At 42.8% G+C, this 21,463-nt stretch overlaps 1 protein-coding gene across 10 annotated transcripts in view; it reads left to right on the top strand.

The window, feature by feature from the left end:
• Positions 1–21,463, top strand: part of PTPRD (protein tyrosine phosphatase receptor type D) — a 1,482,181-nt gene that overhangs the window by 1,411,712 nt on the left and 49,006 nt on the right. For all 10 annotated transcript variants that reach the window (XM_029605256.1, XM_029605331.1, XM_029605320.1 and 7 more), the window contains 3 exons: positions 8,135–8,420; positions 15,740–15,918; positions 16,801–16,927. In XM_029605256.1, the coding sequence (XP_029461116.1) occupies positions 8,135–8,420; positions 15,740–15,918; positions 16,801–16,927 (592 nt within the window). The remainder of the gene's footprint in view (positions 1–8,134; positions 8,421–15,739; positions 15,919–16,800; positions 16,928–21,463) is intronic.

Genomic DNA, 21,463 nt, shown 5'->3' with positions numbered 1-21,463 from the left:
ATAGCAGCCGCGCTAACACTGCGGCTGTTTCGCCGCACACGATACACAGGTTCCCGCTTTACATATGCTCCGCCCCAACTCCGCCTCCTGAATACCAAATGACTAAATCGCGTTAACAGCTGTTAACGCGATTTGCGAATTTATCGCACGCGGTAAAGTGCTTGGAAAATGAGGCCCTAAGTGCAAGGTGATGCATATAGGGAAAAATAACCCATGCTATAGTTACACAATGTTAGGTTCCATATTAAGTGCCTCAACGCAAGAAAGAGATCTAGGCAGTCAAAAAAGCAAACAGAATGTTGGGAATTATTAGAAAGGGAATGGTGAATAAAACGGAAAATGTCATAATGCCTCGGTATCGCTCCATGGTAAGACCGCACCTTGAATACTGTGTACAATTCTGGTCGTTGCATCTCAAAAAAATATAATTGCGATGGAGAAGATACAGAGAAGAGCTACCAAAATGATAAGGGGAATGGAACAGCTCCCCCCTAACTAAAGAGGTTAGGACTTTTCAGCTTGGAGAAGAGAAGGCTGAGGGGGGATGATAGAGGTGTTTAAAATCATGAGAGGTCTAGAACATGTAGATGTGAATCGGTTATTTACTCTTTCAGATAATAGAAAAACTAGGGTGCACTCCATGAAGTTAGCATGTGGCACAATTAAAACTAATCGGAGAAAGTTCTTTTTTACTCAATACACAATTAAACTCTGGAATTTGTTGCCAGAGGATGTGGTTAATGCAGTTAGTATAATCTGTCTTTAAAAAAGGATTGGATAAGTTATTGAAGGAGAAGTCCATTACCTGCTATTAAGTTGACTTAGAAAATAGCCACTGCTATTACTAGCAACGGTAACATGGAATAGACTTAGTTTTTGGGTACTTGCCAGGTTCTTATGGCCTGGATTGGCCACTGTTGGAAACAGGATGCTGGGCTTCATGGGCCCTTGGTCTGACCCAGTATGGCATGTTCTTATGTTCTTATGTTCTTAAAATCAAATGCTATTACAGGTACCTTCACCAAAATCCACCAGGCTTGTTTTTGCCCGTGAAAGATCATTTTTCTATTGCAGGCCCTATTATCTAAAACACTCTTCCTGCTCACATCCGGTTCATTACTGACACCAAAGAATTTAAAAAAGCAGTTAAAACTCACCTTTTCAAATCTTCTTTCTCTGATTTGTCTGATTCTTAATTTCACAAATCTTCTTGTATAGAATTATTTTTCATTCTCATTTTTTCTGTCGACTCCTTGCTCTATTTTATTTAGCCAGTAATGTTTTTAGTTTCTTTTACTTTTATTTTATTACTATTTGTATATGTTTCTTATTGGATTATTTTATTGTTTATTTTAATGCTATGGCTTAATAATAATTTTATGTATGTTCTTTTGTAAACCGCTCCAAACCTTGGAGGATGTGGTATATAAGAACTTTTAAATAAAATAAAAATAAATATTTTTTTACATAAAGTCTATACTTTAATCCAGGGTTTTTTGATCAGCCATATTTATTTATTTATTATCTATGCATTTCAATCATATTCCACCCATGTCTAAAATTCACAGTGAATTAAACATATCAGTGAAACAAACTAAACATTAGAAATACACATGCATAAAGCAGATGGAACAATAAAAATCAGAATAAAATAATAGAAGAACATAAAAGACATTAAACATGAGTTACAAAAATAAATATACATTATATAATAACATCTACAGAACCCAGATTTAAAAAAGCTTCATGAAGGACTAATAAAAGGCTTACAGGCAGATTTTAAAAGCGTTGCTCATGCAATAATGGCCTCATACACACTAATGTGGCCCAGGCACGAGCAACATGAATTTTCAGTAGCCAGGAGGTACATGCGAACATACTTGTGCGCATGTTAATAATAAGGAGGCAAAAAAGGGGCGGTGTTCTGGGGTGGGGGCAACACATATGCAAATTAAATGGGCAGGTTATAAAATGCGAGTAGATATGTGTGCAAACATGCTTATGTATGTAAAAACCCAAAGGCACACAAATTCAGACTTGTCTGGATAAGTAGTGGCATTTAGCTGGATAAGTCTGAAAAACATTACTTGTTTGTCTAAGTAGCGCTTTTCAGATTTATCCAGCTATTTAATATAGCCAGATAAGTCTAAAAAATGATATATAGCCAGCTAAACGAGATAGCCAGATAAGTAGCAGAATTGTTTTAGACTTCCGCCTATCTTACATAGCCAGATAAATCTGAAAACCACTCCCTAGATGGACACTTTTCAGAGTTAGCCAGCTAAGTAGCACCTGCTGCTGCTTAGCCAGCTAAATCGATAGTTGGCCAAATAAGTGTTGTTACTTATCTTGATGTTTGTATTTGTAGTAGTGGTAAAAGTGCTACTTAGAAGGGATTTAAGTTGAAATGTATCCAATAAGTATGCACAAATGATATAAGAACATAAGAACATAAGAAAATGCCATACTGGGTCAGACCAAGGGTCCATCAAGCCCAGCATCCTATTTCCAACAGTGGCCAATCCAGGCCATAAGAACCTGGCAAGTACCCAAAAACTAAGTCTATTCCATGTAACCATTGCTAATGGCAGTGGCTATTCCCTAAGGGACGGATTTTAAGAGCCCTGCTCGCGTAAATCCGCCCGGATTTACGTGAGCAGGGCCCTGCGCGCCGGTGCGCCTATTTTACATAGGCCTACCGGCGCGCGCAGAGCCCCGGGACTCGCGTAAGTCCCGGGGTTCTCCGAGGGGGGCATGTCGGGGGCGTGTCGGGGGCGGTCCCGGTCGTCGCGGCGTTTTCGGGGCGTGTCGGCAGCGGTTTGGGGGCGGGGCGTGGCTACGGCCCGGGGTGGTCCGGGGGCGTGGCCGCGCCCTCCATACCCGCCCCCAGGTTGCGGCCCGGCGCGCAGGAGGCCCGCTGGCGCGCGGGGATTTACGCCTCCCTCTGGGAGGCGTAAATCCCCGGAGAAAGGTAAGGGGGGGGTGTAGACAGGGCCGGGCGGGTGGGTTAGGTAGAGGAAGGGAGGGGAAGGTGAGGGGAGGGCGTTAGAGGATTCCCTCCAAGGCCGCTCCGATTTCGGAGTGGCCTTGGAGGGAACGGGGGTAGGCTGCGTGGCTTGGCGCGCGCCGGCTATACAAAATCGATAGCCTTGCGCGCGCCGATCCAGGTTTTTAGCAGATACGCGCGGCTCCGCGTGTATCTACTAAAATCCAGCGTACTTTTGTTTGCGCCTGGAGCGCAAACAAAAGTACGCGCTCGCGTAGTTTTTAAAAATCTGCCCCTAAGTGAACTTAATAGCAGGTAATGGACTTCTCCTCCAAGAACTTATCCAATCCTTTTTTAAACACAGCTATACTAACTGCACGAACCACATTCTCTGGCAACAAATTCCAGAGTTTAATTGTGCGTTGAGTAAAAAAGAACTTTCTCCGATTAGTTTTAAATGTGCCCCATGCTAACTTCATGGAGTGTCCCCTAGTCTTTCTACTATCTGAAAGAGTAAATAACCGATTCACATCTACCCGTTCTAGACCTCTCATGATTTTAAACACCTCTATCATATCCCCCCTCAGTCGTCTCTTCTCCAAGCTGAAAAGTCCTAACCTCTTTAGTCTTTCCTCATAGGGGAGTTGTTCCATTCCCCTTATCATTTTGGTAGCCCTTCTCTGTACCTTCTCCATCGCAATTATATCTTTTTTGAGATGCGGCGACCAGAATTGTACACAGTATTCAAGGTGCAGTCTCACCATGGAGCGATACAGAGGCATTATGACATTTTCCGTTTTATTCATCATTCCTTTTCTAATAATTCCCAACATTCTGTTTGCTTTTTTGACTGCCGCAGCACACTGAACCGACAATTTCAATGTGTTATCCACTATGACACCTAGATCTCTTTCTTGGGTTGTAGCACCTAATATGGAACCCAACATCGTGTAATTATAGCATGGGTTATTTTTCCCTATATGCATCACCTTGCACTTATCCACATTAAATTTCATCTGCCATTTGGATGCCCAATTTTCCAGTCTCACAAGGTCTTCCTGCAATTTATCACAATCTGCTTGTGATTTAACTACTCTGAACAATTTTGTGTCATCTGCAAATTTGATTATCTCACTCGTCGTATTTCTTTCCAGATCATTTATAAATATATTGAACAGTAAGGGTCCCAATACAGATCCCTGAGGCACTCCACTGTCCACTCCCTTCCACTGAGAAAATTGCCCATTTAATCCTACTCTCTGTTTCCTGTCTTTTAGCCAGTTTGCAATCCACGAAAGGACATTGCCACCTATCCCATGACTTTTTACTTTTCCTAGAAGCCTCTCATGAGGAACTTTGTCAAACGCCTTCTGAAAATCCAAGTATACTATATCTACCGGTTCACCTTTATCCACATCTTTATTAACTCCTTCAAAAAAGTGAAGCAGATTTGTGAGGCAAGACTTGCCCTGGGTAAAGCCATGCTGACTTTGTTCCATTAAACCATGTCTTTCTATATGTTCTGTGATTTTGATGTTTAGAACACTTTCCACTATTTTTCCTGGCACTGAAGTCAGGCTAACTGGTCTGTAGTTTCCCGGATCGCCCCTGGAGCCCTTTTTAAATATTGGGGTTACATTTGCTATCCTCCAGTCTTCAGGTACAATGGATGATTTTAATGATAAGTTACAAATTTTTACTAATAGGTCTGAAATTTCATTTTTTAGTTCCTTCAGAACTCTGGGGTGTATACCATCCGGTCCAGGTGATTTACTACTCTTCAGTTTGTCAATCAGGCCTACCACATCTTCTAGGTTCACCGTGATTTGATTCAGTCCATCTGAATCATTACCCACATATTTTCACTTCAAATTTTAAAGGCAGATGTGAGTAGATTTTACCTTTGTTATTTAGATGGATTTACTCCTCATAAGTTAACTTTTACACACACACACATGTAAATTGGGGAGATTATGATTATTGCATGGCAAGAATCTAACCAGTTTTACCAATTAGTCTACCAGTTTGCCCAGTCTATCTGCAGCTCATGAATACCCTCATTTCACACAGACCCCCACCCCGTCATTGATTTTACTTTTAAGATGTTTCAAATCACTTACTTGTCCACTAAACAGCCTACTGAATATGGACCTCATAGCGTTCCCAATTCAACATAGCACCTATAGTAGTTTTTCTCTATAGTTTTCTTGAGGAAATACAAAATCCTGTATTGTGTGGCTTAGAAACCAAAGCTTAGCATGCTCACTAAACTGAGTTCTATGCATAAAATCCTAAACTGCATACTAATCTGATCCAACAAGGCATTAGCATGTACTAAAATTAACATGTACGTGCATGTAAATGAAGGAATTTCAAATGCAAATGAGACTTTAGTAGGCATGTACTAATTAGCATGGCATGCTGTCTTCCATGCACTTTTTAGCATGTGCTCAGGAAGGCCTAAAATGTAACACTTGCCTCTGATGAGGTAACATTAGGACCGATCAGCAGCACTACCAGAGTTAGTCGGATAAGCTATCTGTCTATCTCTGTTTATCGGAGTTAGCCGGATAACTAGTTATCCGACTAACTAGTTATCCAGCTAGAATTTTTCCAGATAAGTGGCTGCAAATGCTGGTTTTGCCATTTAGATGGATAACTTTTAAGTTATTAGTCCAATTTTTTTAATATGTACCTCTAGGAGTACTGCCATAGTCTCAGATGTTGCAAACAGCCTGCAGAGATAGGGCCACAGCATTTGGGCCATGAGACTATCACAGAAGGCACTGAATGGAAACTAGGAGAGATGGTCACTAGGCAGCCTCTTCCCATTCAAAGTAGGATGCCCTCCTGCAGTCATCATCACTCAACCGTGGCACTCTAAAATATTCTCCTGTGTGCTGTGGATGGGGTGGACACTATGGAAGGAGCGGGGGTAGCATAATGGGTTTGTGTATAAAGCAATTGCCTGAACTTGCTTTTCTGTTACATGGCCATGGCAATTGTTGTGGTTGATCTGTCCATAAACAACTTCAGGTGCAATTCAGCAGCTTCAATATGAACAACTGAAATATATTCCATTGCTGCCACGATACTGCAGGGTCCACGTAAAAGGGAAAGTTAGATGCCTGCGTTTTTCTGTTCCGTGGCTGGCAGAGTTCCGTTCCTGGAATCAGTGCCAGGGCTGACCGAGGCACCTTCTGATGTCTTTTATTTTCCTGCTTGGCACATATCTGAGGCACTTATTTTTGTTCTGTTTTTTTTCCTTTTCTGGAATTATTTTTTCCTCTCCCGAGGCCAAATGCATTCCTGCTTCTGCCATCAGTGATGACAAGTAGCCCCATTAACCAGGCTTACTTTGAGAACATAAGAATATAAAAAATGCCATATTGGGTCAAACCAAAGGTCCATCAAGCCCAGCATTCTATCTCCAACAGTGGCCGATCCAAGTCACAAGTACCCAATTGGTTCCCAAAGAATAGGAATAAAGGTTTGAGGACTGTACATGCTTAGTTTAGCATTTACATGCTATTTTTGTCATGAACATATGATATATAGATGCTACAGTTTCAGGGTCTGTGCTAATAGTGCTCACGCATTATTGAGGTTATTTTCTATCATTCTGAAACATTTATAGCTGAATTTTCAAAGGAGTTAAGTGTATAAATGGAAAATACTATCGTAGCAATTTTCAAAAGCCATGTATGTGTGTAAAGTGCACTTCCGCGAGTAAATCTTATGGACAATTCAGTGGTACATATGGCAATTTTCAAAAGCCCATTTATACAGGAAAAAAACCTTTACACATATAAAACCCAGTTTTAAGCGTGAAAATGCTTTTGAAAACCAGGCCCTTAGTGCAACTCCTGTAAAGTGCTGTTTGTGTGCATGTTAACTTTTTTTTTAGCATATGCACAGTAAAAAAAAAATGTGTGTGAATTTTAGTCCCTAAACCTTCATTTATTAAGCTTTGGCCATTTTAATTTCTGCATACTGTGGTCTACCAGGGAGAGAAAAAGGTCCAATGAATCTAATGATTATGGACAATGGAACAAAGAAAAATTGGAATGTTTTTTAATGGATACTATGATGATAACTTTCAAATGGGCGCATGGGCGCACATGTACATGTGTGCGTCGGCACGTGCCCAGAGATGTGGCAGTTTAATGGCATACATGCAGATATGCGCGTATGTTATAAATTAGCCTAGGCATGCATATATGTGGGCCTATTTATGCAAATGGGCACAAATAAGCCGGGTTTGAGCCACGCAAGTAGGGGAATTTTATAGCAGGTATGTGTCCATGCTATGACCAGTTCGTCCACCAGTTCGTCCACCAGTTTGCCCAGTCTAGAGCTAGGTTCTTCAACCCCCCTGGTTCTTAAGCCGGCACTCCTCCCAGTTACCCCAGACCCCTTATACCCCCTCAAAGATGCTTGTGTTTTGTTTTTTTAAACTTATACCTCCTCCATAGCAGAAGAAATGTTATGCGACATGGACAAGCACATAGGGACTTGCATGCACATTTTTTGGCCACATCTCGAATGCTCATGCCCTGCCCACACCACGCCCCTTATTTCTCTGATGAGAGATGTGCACACATCGGTTCGTGCGCATGCATCCCCCCACTTTTTAAAATCGGGTGGACACGCGTGTGTGCTAGATGCACGCCCATCTCCCAGTTTTGTTGTGCGGATCTCTTTTAAAATTCATCCCTTATCTATTTACTTGGGGGGGAAGGCATTAGATACTGTAGCTCTCTCATAGTCCTCTCATATTTTCCCCTTCCTGCTGCTCTATTTTCCTCAGATAGTGTCAAGTCTTAAGCTGCTGCATTATTACTATTTAGTGTGTGGTTTTACATTTATCTTGAAAATTAAACTGCTGCTTTATTAATTAAATGCTGTTTTCCTTTTTCAAATATGATTTTTAATCAATGTTTTTACAGCTGAAAATGCAGGGGGCGTGGAGTTTATTTTTTTACATAGTTTTCCTACAGTTTTTATTGGATCCAGTTATGACTCCATGGCAAGTGTAAGCTATCGACTGAAAACATTTTGTGCTGGGAAGGATCTACTGTGAAGGGCAAAATGCAATATTTCTATTAACTGCCATCTTGTGTTTTCTTTCTCTTAATTCTTTTGTAGTGCTGGAGTCGGCAGGACTGGCTGCTTCATTGTAATCGATGCCATGTTGGAGAGAATAAAGCATGAAAAGACTGTAGATATTTATGGTCACGTAACTCTAATGAGAGCTCAGAGGAATTACATGGTTCAGACGGAGGACCAATACATCTTTATCCATGATGCACTGCTGGAAGCAGTGACATGTGGTAATACCGAAGTGCCGGCTAGAAACCTGTATGCATATATCCAGAAGCTGACACAGATAGAGCCAGGAGAGAATGTCACAGGAATGGAGCTCGAATTTAAGGTATTGCGAAGGAGGAAAGGTAGTAAGGGCTGTTTTGGCTCTGTCAAGCCTCTGAGAAAACCTTATTTTTTTATCGAGAATAACCGTAGAACTCCCTGCACAGTGGTGAAGTCTGCATGTCCCCACACAGACCTCACCAAGGAGTTTCAAATCCAAAGTGCATGCATAAGTTTGCTTTAAAAATACCTCCTTAACTGGCCAAGTATGTGTGCAGTGGTCCCTGCACAGAGTTACACCTGCTCCAAGCAGGGTGAAATTTGCGCTTGTAATTCGCATGTATAGTTTAAAAAATATGAAAGTAAGCACGAAAAGATGTGTGCACAGGTTCCAAGTTGATTTTCAGGACTGTAAAGGTCTCTTTTCTATTGTGTGCTTTTGTCAAAGCTTTTTGCCTTAAAGTAAAAATATAAAGATGTTGAGGTAAAATTTAAGACCTGTGCGCGGGCGTACAGATGCGTGCGTTTGCCGGCACGCACACATGGATGCGGCGATTTTGTAACATATATGCACACGTGTTATAAAATCAGCTGTATGTGCGTACATGCGCGTGTATTTTATTCTGACGCGCGTGCATCTGGCAACTCGAGAGTGTAAGTGGGGGGTATTTTAGTAGATACGTGCTCCAAAGCATTTACCTGTTTCACCAGTTTGTTCCCACTTCGGCCCAGTAAAGGAGAGGATTTCCTAAAACCCTAGCTAACTTGCCCTTCTTTTATCTTATTAATCTCGAGCCTTAAAACCCTGCTGACCTAGCCTAGTTTTTTTTGTTATACGACTTACACGTCATCCATAGCAGAAGTAAATGTTGTGATTCTGCTATCTGTTCCTTGTGGCACTGAGATGCCACCGTCGCCACAGCCATACCTCTGATGCTGCTGTCTACTTCCTGTGCAGTCTCTCTCCTGCCAGCATCATTCCTAGGCACGTGCATGCACCACAGCCCCACATTTAAAAGGCCCGCGGCGGGAAATGCCGGGCGCCTCCAGATGATGTCATCTCCCGGAAGCCCTATAAAAGGGCTCTTCAGTCAGTAACTTGTTGCCATCACAAAGGTTTGTTAACACTTTCTCCATGTTTTCTGTTCCATGTTTCTGGTCTCTCATCAGTTCCTGTCTTCAGTGTCTTCATTCTTGATTCCAAGTCTTCATTCCTGCATTACACGTCTTGCTCCTGATTCCAAGTCTTCATCCTGTCCAGAGTCTTCATAGTCTTCATTTGCTGGTCCAAGTCTCCAGAATTCCCTTAGTTTTAAAGCCTTGTTCTGAGTTCCTGAATTCCGGGCTTCTGTCCCTGATCTTGAGTCTGAGTCCGAGTTCCTGAATCTGGGTTCCTGAGGCCTGTTCCAGTCTTCGGAGTTCTTGTTCCAGCTTCTGCATTGTTTCTGAGTCCACTGTCTGCGACCAGCCCACAGCAGTGCCAGACCTCAACAGAGCATTCGTCATGTTCCAAGTCCTGATGCTAAGTCCTTATCAAGTCCTGATGCCAAGTCCTTGTCATGTTCCAAGTCCTGATGCCAAGTCCTTGTTAAGTTCCAAGTCCAGTGTCTGTGCTGTCTTTGGCATGGTCTGCAGCCACCCCTCTGCCTGTGCAGGGCACGCTGCAGTGCACGGTTCTCCCAGAGCTTCATCATGTTCCAGACTTCAGTGCATTCTTCTAATTCCAAGTCTTCAGTGCCTTCATCATGTCCATATCTCCAGAATTATCTTCAGTCCTCACCTTCGTCTGTCCTGATGCTCAAGCTGTTCCCAAGCAGCAAGTCCAAAAGGGCTTTTGAAGTGGCTGGAGGGCTACTCCAGAGAGCAGCATTGCATTGCTGGTTCTCCCTTCCTGGTGCATGCTGGGCATCCAAGTTTTTCTGTTCCAAGCCAAATGTGTTCCTAGACAAGAGAATTCCCAGCCCAGTCAGTCTGTACCTGGATGTGTTCATCTGCCAGAGTTGTGGACCATGGCCATCTCCAGGATTATGCAGGTTGCACCGTGGCACAGAGGCTCACGTTCTCAAGCAGCCATTCACACGCGCAACAGATTGTGAAGGCTCCCCACGACGGGCCTTCCATGCTTCGTCTCTTGTATTTTCATGAGGTTTTTTGCTTCTGATTTTGTTTCTATGACCCACAGGAGACTCCTTTATCTGTTCCTGAGTTTTTATTTTCTATGACCTGCAGGAGACACCTGCATCTATTCTTGACTTTTTTCTACAACCTGCAGGAGGTGCCTTCATCCGAATTCTTGTTCAAGTTCCTCAGCTTTTCCAAGTCTTCTGTTCTCTTCAGCTGTTTTGCTTCAGCTTCACACATCCATTGTTCAGGCCATCCATCTTGGTACAAGCCTTCAATAGCATTCCAAACCATCAGTCTTGTCGTGAGCCTCCAGCTATGAGTTCATCTATGTCTTCAACTTGGTTCAAACTTTCAACTGTGCTTCAGAGTTCACCTCACAGTGTGCAAGTGTCTGCCTACAGTCTTGTTCTTGCTCAGACGTCTGCTCCTGGATATGGAGGATATAATAACAGTGATTTCACTGGATAATAATGTTTTAATTCCTGATCCAATGGAACTTCAGCATTAGGAAGCCCTAAAATTGAGATTAACCCTTATTCAAGAGTGCAGCAGAGTATCAACTCTTTTTCTATGATGCTGATGTGGAAAAAGCTTTCTCGAATTCTAAAGAACTTCTACCACCTCTACCTTGAAATTACTACTCTCCAATGACATCTCCTTAGAACTCTCCTTGAGTCAGGATGACTAATGTGACCTGGTTGGGCTGCACAAATCAGCATTCCAATTCCGCTATCTTGGCAGCTTCTATTTCTCTATCTATTGACAACCTAATGGACTTAAATAATGGTATTCCTATCTAGTCCTTAAAGACTGCCATGGACCTCCCTTTTTGTATAGCCTCAAGTGGAACCCATTAGTAACAATCTTGGGACCTTGTTGTCAATAGTTGTCTTTTCTCCAGAAGAGTTATTGGGTTACAGCACCTTTACCCATGGATTAAACCGAAGACTGCCTCTGCCATCTTTTCCTTGGGCCTCTTGCTTGCCTTCATTGGCAGCTGCCTTCCCACTCAGGATCTACTGTACTTCACTTAATATTCCACTTCACTTAATATTCCATCAGTTATATAACCACACTTTATAACACAAAGTTTGGAGACCTCACTTCCGCTAGAAATCAACATAAGAGCAAGTGTTAATTGTCTTGGAACTCTGATTATGAGCTGTGGAAGAGCAAGACCAATTTTGAAAGAAAGAACTCAAGAGGGTGACCAGTTTCCAGAATTTGTTTTTCACCTCCAATGGGAGAATTCTGTCTTTGCAAGTACTGTTTTTTTCCCATTGAGTGTTCCTAAGATCAGCTTAAGATTTATCTTGGGAGAGAAACAAAGTATCTGTGTCCGGGAAATAAAGAGTTTGCTGGGCATAATCATCTGCAAAATCTGAAAGTCTTCCTGTTGGAGAAAGTGCATTTTGTTATCTTGTAGGGGAGTAGGAAGCAAAAACTGTTAAATGAATGTTTGTTAATATGCTATAGGTTCAGATACCACCTTTCTTCACCCTGGGAATAATTAGACCTGTTCAGGCCAATTCCCATATGCGCATTAAAAGCAAAAGATAAGTTTGTCCCAGCTTTCCATCCATCTTCCTACCAATTCTTCAACTCTAAAGAACAGAATCCACCATTGTTCGTGTGCCTGTTCATTTATGGACCACAAAACCAAGGAGTAAGTTCTCTTTCGAAGCCAAACAACAGCCAGAAGATCTGGATGTCTCCTAATCCATTAATAATAATTAATTAATTAATTAATAATAATAATAATATTCATTGTATTAGACTATGGAAATGTATTTCCTGCTATTCTGTTTAATGTAAACCGGTATGATTTACATTGGATGTAAGAATGTCAGTATATAAAAATTAAAAATAACAAATAAATAAATAATCCTGGGTCATATCTTGTGGCTAAACCCACGCCTTTTTAGCAAGCTGCATGTTCTTGCACCACAGTCAGCTGGACTTCAGCAGCCACTGGAAGCATTTCCCTTCTGGAAGTGCCAAGGCCTATAGCTGCACCCTGACGTTCTCCAGTGCCATCGATCTCCCAGGAGCCAATTTGTTTGTAGTCCTACAATCCTGCTTGCCCATCTATCATGGGCCTTGCAACATCATCCACAGAAAAATGCAATAATGAGTCTCTCTTGAATCAACCATTACCTTTGCCAGAGACATTGAGGACAATGATCCTAAATTGATTCTCATTTCCATAACAATCTAGTGAGAACCCGAAGAACTGGATCACTTTCCTGGATATTGTAAATTGCTTTAGCCTATAGCTATGTCTTTGTTTAAGCTTCCACTACGTCTTCATCCAAGTACTGCAGCCATGTCTTCATCCAGTTTATTCTGAATGTTTCTTCACCTCAGTACTGTAATCAAGTATCTCTGGATCCTTTGTCTGCCCCTCAAGCCCGTGTTGGTAAGAGATTACCTAGGTCCATTCCAAAGCCAAAAAGAAGAGGCTGGAGGGAGGGTCTTTGATGAGGGGGGTACTGTTGTAATTCTGCTTGCGGGAGGGCCCAACAAACGGCTCACTCATCTCTTGGGGCGGCCTTGTGCCGCTGCTCCTGTCTTTTGCGCCAGCTCCCAAAGCCGGATAAATGCCACTTTGCCTCTCTGCTGCACGGCTGGAGAACCGTCACCACTGCCTGTCCATGCGGCACTGAGATGCCGCCGTCGCTGCCGCATCCTCCTGCGATCTGGAGTACCTCAGATGCTGACATCTGCTTCCTGTGCAGTCTCTCTCCTGCTAGCATTCTCCCTAGGCACACGTGCATACCACAGCCCCATATTTAAAGGGCCCACGGCAGGAAATGCCACGGCACCACACGATGATATAATTTCCTGCAGCCCTATTAAAGAGTTCTTCAATCAGTAACTCGTCGCCTTCGCAAAGGTCTGCTAGTGCTTTCAAGGTCCTCCATGTTGCCTGTTCCATGTTCCTGCTTTCTCTTTGATTCCTGGTTCCTGTCTTCAGCATCTTGGTACCTGAGTCCAAGTCTTCATTCCTGCATTCCATGTCTTTGTCCTGGGCAGAGTCTTCATTGTCTTCGTTTTCTGGTCCAAGTCCGGAAACTCACTTGGTTTTAAAGCTTTGCCCCAAGTTCCTGAATTCCGGGGTCCCATCCCTGGTCCTGAATTCCAGAGTCCAGAGTTCTGAGTTCCAGAGTCCGAGTTCCTGAGCCTTGTCTTCAGAGTTCTTGTTCCAGCTTCTACCTTGTTCCTGAGTCCAGTGCCTGCACCGCTATTATTGTGGTCTGCAACCTGCCCACAGGTTGTGTAGGGCGCGCAAGAGCCTTCATCATGTTCCAAGTCCTGTTGCCAAGTCCTCACTAAGTTCCAATTCAAGATACTGCGTCACCTTCGGCATGTCTTTGGCCAGCTCATAGAGTGTTCAGGTCACACTGCGGTGCAGGGCTCTCCCAGAACTTCATCATGTTCCAAGTTTTCAGTGCCTTTGCCATATCCACATCTCCAGACCTCGCCTTCTTCTGTCCTGATGCTCAAGCCATTCCCAAGTGGCAAGTCCTAAAGGGCTTTTGGAGTGGCCGGAGGAAGACCAGCATAGCCTTGCTGGATCTCCCTTCCTGATGTGTGCTGGACATCCAAGTGATTCTGTTCCTAGCCAAGTGTGTTCCTAATTCCAAGACAAGAGTATACCCAGTCCAGTCAGCCCGTGCCCGGATGCGTTCGCCCACCAGCAGCATGGACCATGGTCAGCCATGGGGTTGTGCAGGTTACACTGGGGCACAGGAACTCACACTCTTGAGCTTCCATCCGCACTCACAACAGTAAAGTTACGTGGTAGGGGACCCTGGCCCTCGCTTGTGCATGTAAACACTTATGCACTAACTTCATGGTGCAGGTCTGTCCCGCCCATGTCCCACCCATGCCCCGCCAGACCATGCCCATGTCTCTCTCCTTTTGGTGAAAAACTTTTTATGTGTGTTCCGGGAGATATGCGCATACCCGCACAGTTTTAAAATCCGCACAGCACAAACGGGTCCAAGACATGTGCGGATCTCCTGGTTTTGGAACGCGTAAAGCTTTTAAAATCAACCAGATTTGCTTTAGTATTTTACTTAAGTCAAAAACAGAGCAATTCTGGCTTTTTTTTAACCATCCTGTGTTAAACGCTTATGGGCAAACGCTTTTGATAACTCGTGCTCATTGTTGCCTTCTGATTTTATTCAAAATGCAGGATTATTGTAATTAGCTCATCAGTTTGTGTTATTTCAAAGGAGTCATAGAGAGAGTAAGCCTCTAACAGCTCACGTAAGCTACAGTCTGCGAATACTTTTTACCTGCACAATTTTCAAAGTGGATTTACGTGCATACATCTGTTTGAAAACTCTACAGTGTGCAAGGAATTCCTCTCTCCCCCCCCCCCCCCCCCATCATAGATGCACCAAGTTCCAGCTGCTCAAGAGCAGGAATAACTTCGTGCATGTGGATTTACATGCGTACTTTTAAAAATCAAAAAATGTGTGTGCAGTACAGATCCTGACCCAACTCCACACCCCCGAACACCTAGTAAGTATGCGTACCTTTAAGCACATGCCTACAGACGCTGTTGGCAAAGAGCCAATTACTTGCATAGAAGCGGGTTTTATGCATGCAGGTGCCTTTGAAAATGACCCCCCAAAACGACACCAATATTTGTGATATATAATTATTCTATGGCACATCAGGAAGTGCTAGTGTATGATTTCACGGATGGAGAATCAGTTCGTAGATGCGCATCTCGCAAGACAGTGAACCGGGTCAGGATTACAGAGAATAGGAATGGGGTAATGGGAAAGATTACACACATAAAGAGTAATTTTCATAGCCGTTCACGCAGGCAAAACAGCGCTTTACCCATGCAAATGGGCTTTTAGATAGTTTCCCTCCATCTATGCAGGTAGAAGTACATATGTAGTGCTGTTAAGCATGTACCTTTTGCCCGTGAGGAGAGAGGGGAGTTATTCTTGGGGATGGGGTTTGGAACTCCCTGCATAGTTTTGAAAATTTGAAAGTACGTACGTTATTTTTAGTCAGAAAACTTACCCGCACAAAACAGCAGGTGTAAACATATGCCAAGTAATTTTCCTTACACACAGGTACTTTCACTTTGGAAATTAGTGCAGTGATGGTGGGTAAAATGTGCCAGCAGAGTTTGCAGATAGGCGGTCCCATTGTGATCAAAGCATATGCATGAGGATTATACAGGCTGATCATTTTTTTAACCCGTGTTTTTCTTTGTTTGTTTCTGAACAGCGTCTTGCTAGCTCCAAAGCTCACACTTCAAGATTCATCAGTGCCAATCTTCCATGTAATAAATTCAAAAATCGCCTTGTTAATATTATGCCATATGAATGCACAAGAGTATGCTTACAGCCAATCCGAGGCGTGGAGGGCTCTGACTATATCAATGCCAGTTTTATTGATGGATACAGGTAATAATTGCAGCGGTGTTTTTATCCAGGTAGAAACGGCGTGCTGTAGAGTTGCCGTCCTAAGTTGCACCTGTTGCTTCATTTAGCAATAACCCAGGAGTCTGTGCACGTATACCATAATTAGATGATCCCAGAAAGCGATACCGAGAAGCTTAGCGCTGTCCTCTTGCAATTGAAATGATTGAGTTTATCAGGTAGTAGGGGCCACACAACAAGAGAGACCATTCAGACCATTTGAAGCATTCTGCTCTGGCAGCTTTCGCTGAAACCATCCGTCTTGTGCAAGTTAATAAATAAGCTGTTTGGTTCCATAAATCATAACCCTAATTGATTGTGCGACAGTTGGTTTTATGAAATGAAGCAGCACGACTAAGCGTTTCTTAAGTGCTTTTTACGACACGCAGAATTGAGCTATTAGAGCTGCATTAAAATTTAAATTACAATGATAAAGGCATACATCATAATATTGGCAAAGCTGTTTCCATCACAAAGTTCTAAAGGTAAAAAAAAAAAAAAAGAAATGCATGGCATTGTTTGATTAAACAGTGTTAATGGGCTTTTAATGTGCTTGCCATTAATAATGGATGCCCCTCGCTTACTGTAGTCCTTAAAATGCGGTAGAGACCTCATCTCATGGATCTAATTTTCGCAAACTTGCAATTGAAGTAGGGAACCTATTGATTAGCTGTTTCTCGCCAGTGGACCACCACTCAGGCCTTCTACACGGTTTTCTCCTTCCTGTCAGCCACGATTCATCCTGTAATTTTGGTAGGGCCCTATCATTACTGTGCTTTCAGCATCGGTATTTACATATTAATAAAACCATAACTGAGCATTGCTTTCTGCATTTTTTTTTTTTTTTTTGCATGCTTTCCCATGCAGGCAGCAAAAGGCCTACATAGCTACACAGGGACCCTTGGCGGAAACGACAGAAGATTTCTGGAGAATGCTCTGGGAACATAATTCCACGATTGTTGTCATGCTGACAAAACTGCGAGAAATGGGCAGGGTGAGCTCCTCCATAAATATTTGTCTGCACTGTTTCTGTAGCAGGAATTTTGGAGTAGCAAGCGGCATTTTTTAAAGATGAGCCCTGGTGATTTGTAAGTTAAAAGAAGAATTAACAACACAAGGGTTTAAGGTATTGAATTAAAAAAAAAAAAAACAAGCACACACAAAGCAAATCAGGCTTTCTTATGTTGGGTCGAATTAAGTAAAACTGTTTCTTCTTCATTCAGTCTGAAATTATGTTACAAAAGCACTGCAAAATCAAGTTATCTAGGCTGATATTTTTGACCGAAGAGTAAAATGCAGCTGCTTTATTTGAGTTTTGTTTCCTTCATTCCTTATTCTTCCATCCCAGACAGCATATCTTAATAGTCTATGTGCCCTGACCGGGCTGAAGGGGAAGTTTCCTTTCACACTTGCCTTCTGCATGACTCTGTGATGGGCTGGAGTCGCTTCACAGACTGCTTTCCCTCCCTCCACAGCCCTTCCTGTCCAGAGCCTTTAATCATGAGTCCATTCTACCACCAGGCCTAAGTCCTAAGTCTGGCCCAGCTGTCAGGGCCGTCTGTAGGCCAACCGGTGCCCGATGCAAAAACTGAAATCGGTACCCGCCCCCCCCCCCCCCAGTTAAAAATATCAGCTTCATTCATTTTATCACCTACAGCTTCTTCTAGGATCTCTCCCCCCCCCCCCCCCCCCAACTGGCAAAATACACAAATCCAAATCCCTCCCCCAGTGATGAATTATTTATTTTTTTGCCTCCCCTAGCCACTGTTTGTGGTACTCCAGCCCCCTCCCCTCTCCCCCTAGGGAAGGTTAAAAAAAAACACCAAAGAAATGTGAGGGACAGAACCCAAATAAACCCTGCACCTCCAGTTCTTTAAATTTGGATTTAATTATATTCAGCGGTGCAAGCAGATTTTAATTCTAAGTGCAATTGTACTGACCCCCACCTTTGACTCTCTACCCCCCGCCCGGGGAAGACAGAATGGGGCAATTGACAGTTACCGGCTATCACTTACTGCATGGGAATAAAGACTGTTAAATAAAAACAACAAATACTTATAAGGTGATGCCTTTTTATAGATTCTGACCTGAGGGAATATATTAGGTTCTGAAAGCTAGTCAAGAAATGTTTTAAGTCAGTACAATAAAAAAGATATCACTATATATATATATATATATATATATATATATATATATATATATATATATATTTTATTTTGATTTATTAAACTTTATTTCCATATATGAAATTGGCTAGCTTGGCAGACCACTCTATTTTATATTATTTACTGTTTTACTACAAAAAACGTTTTTAATTTACAGAGTGGATCCCTTAGAGCTGTTATTATTATCAGATCTATTTATAGTTGGATAATGAATGCATTGAAAGAGAAATGTTCATTGCTTCGTAGTCACCCAATTCCCAGAGGCAGATTTTAGGCCAGTCCTAGTTTAGACAAACCCCATCCTGATGCATTCTGGTACCTGCAACATTGATTTCAAATAATAGAAGCAAAGACTATAAATACCAGAATGCATTGAGACTCAAGTTTAAAAAAAGAAAAAGAAAAACAGGACTGGTCTGAACTCCCTGCAGGAACTGGCAGCTCCAGATATTTTATGAGATTTGACTTATCAACTCCAGTCGGAGTTTTGCCCAGATTGCTTTGATACAGGCCTTGAAACAGACTTACCACATTCTCCTTTTAACACCTTTATAATCACCCCATTATGTTTCATCATATACATGTGTCTCACATCGTAAAAACCTGTCTTTCATTATTAGCCATATATATATATATATAGCACATATCAGAGGCATACAGCACTGTACAGAGATATATAATGGACAGTCCCTGCTTGGAGCTCACAATCTATTCAGGACAGAGAAACAAGACACACAGCAAAAACAAATAAGAGGTTTAGAGTTAAGTGAGCAAGCCCATGGCTGAGGAGGTTTAAAGTAGGAAGGAACCAAAGCCAGTGGCTTGTAGATGGGCTTAAATAGTAAGAAGCTTTAATTAAGTAAAGTGGTAAAGAATCCACAGTTTACCTAATTGGTGAATCAGCCAAAAATTAAATCTTTGTCCCAGATGCAATCCATATAAGAAAACCTAAAGATGGGTTTTCTTATATGGATTGAGGGAAAGGAAGGTTTTCTTATATGGGTGAGGGAAAGGAAGAAGGAGAGAAAGACAGACAGACAATTAGAACATATTTGAATTTCAAAGAGCTTTTGTTATGGTAACTACTGTATACAACCTTCTTGTACAGGCTCAAACAATTCACTGCCCTATAAGTCACTCAACTGCTTACATGACAGATTTACAAAAGATAAAGGTATTAACGGAGCAACAGATTAATTTAGAAGAAACAAGGCTTAGAAATCTGCTCAGTTTCATAGGTACAAACATTTAGAAGCTGTATGGAGATTTTTAGTTCTGTCTGCCTTTTATAATTTGTTCACTACAAAGCACTTTCTCACACCAGCTCAGGCAGCCCATTGCCATATAATGCAATGTACAGTTTACATGATAAACTTGCAAAAGAAAAAGATATTAACCAACAGAACAGAACCAGAGTAGTGCTAAACATTAGCTTCTATGGAGATGCGCGCCTCTGCTTTTTTTTTTTTTTAATGTGTCCAGTGCAAAGCACTTGAGCCTGAGCAATGGGGGTCAACTGTTCTACCCCATGCCCCTTTGAATGCCTCTGCACCGGTCGTGGAGCAAAAAGGCAGGAGCAGCTCCAGAGAGCCATAAGCCCTTACACAGAAACTACACTTCAGCAGAATACCTTGCATAACAAAGACAGAGCCTGACCCAATACAGAAAAAGGACCACACATTAGAAATGAAAATGTGTAATACAAACTGAAATGGAAACTCCAATAAGCCAGTCTCTAAGGTGCAACACTGGAAAAATGAATGCATTACCAACTCTCCCAACAATGCTGTCCCTCCTGCCCCCACTCTGATGGCAGCAATTCCATCACCTCCGGCTGCTGTACATGCATCTCCTGTATTGTTTTTTTCTGGGGCCATGTGGACCGTCTGAAGAAGTATCACAGCAGAGTCACAAAGACTGACCTCACCTCAAGCCAAACAACTGATCAAGTCCTGCCTTTGCTCCATTGCATGCTCAGCGCTGTAATCCCGGGGAAATCTGCATGCATGCAATGAGGCAATACAAGGACTAGATGAGCCTGTTTGGACAGACCTGCTGAACCACAGTGCTGCTGCCTTCCTCCCAGCCCCAAGTTATGGGGGGCCTGGAAGAAGAGCAACAGCAGCAGCACAAACACCCCCCAGGCCAGTAGCCTCATCTCCTCTGCACCCCTGCACGAGATCAACATTAATCCAGATAAAGACAAGCATCATTGACAGTTTTAGCCCTGCACAGGGCATGCCCACAGACACAGATGATCTTTTCTCACCTGGGCTAGCAGGGGAGTCGATCCTCTGGGCAGCAAGACTGGGCCTAGAGAGGTGGTGGGTTTTGGGATACAGCAACTTTGGAGGCAGGCATGCAGCACTGGTAAACTAGGGTGAGGATTGGGGTTGGCAGGAGTTGCACTGGTACCTGCCTCCAGTGTTCCTCTGACCGCCTAATTCTCCTCAGTTCTCTTCGTCACTTGCTTCTCCTGTGGCCTCCATGTAGCCACAGAGCCTCGCATGGCAGCAGCAGCAGCAAACCGTGGGAACAGAAAGAAAGTAGCAAACGTGGGCAGGCTTTCTGCGTCAGGGCAGCTGTCCTCCTTGCCCTGAAACTAGGCCAGAGTTTGTGTCGGCTCAGCGTCGGTGCAGGAAATTTCTTTGCTTTACGGTCTCTGCTCAGCTTCTGTGGGATTTCCACACTGGTAGTAAATCTGGTGCTATGTATCTCATACTACTGGCCTACTTATACCACTGCTTTTTCCACCTGCCACACTCTGCCCTCAGTCCCGGGATAACAATGTCTCTGCTACAGCCCCTTTGCCCCTCTCCCCCCACTTCCCCTCAAAGCTGCCTTCTCCAATGCCCTCCCCTTTTATTTCCTCCCACCTCAGATTCAGAGAACTTGTTGGTGTTGACATGGGGACTGTAGGAACATGAGGAGATGGGGTGAGAGTAGAGACCACACAGAAAAGAAGAAAACAAATATTATCCCTCTTTTGCTGTGTCCTCTAAACATTGAAGGAGAGGGGCTGAACCCTGTCTCTGTGCCTTTCAGTGATACCATTACCTGACCGTACCTGTTTATTTGCAGCAGTGATTATATTCTGTGCCCATAGTAAAAATCTCCCAACAATAGATGCAGAGCAGGAGACTTTCCTTACAGCTCATAATACCAAAAAAAAGACAAATTATATCACTAGGCAACAAATTTTCACAAAAGTCATGTTACGGAAATGAAATTAGTCAATTCTTATACATTTCCATGTGCTAAACACAAATGTGACTGTGAAAATGCAAAATTGGCTCTAGTTTTTTTGTAATATGCAATAATATAATTACATCATGAACTGTATGCCAATAGTAGGAGACCTACGG

The sequence above is a fragment of the Rhinatrema bivittatum genome, chromosome 1 (assembly GCF_901001135.1).
Source record: "Rhinatrema bivittatum chromosome 1, aRhiBiv1.1, whole genome shotgun sequence".
Taxonomy (NCBI): domain Eukaryota; kingdom Metazoa; phylum Chordata; class Amphibia; order Gymnophiona; family Rhinatrematidae; genus Rhinatrema; species Rhinatrema bivittatum.
This window is presented reverse-complemented; position numbering and strand designations above follow the sequence as displayed.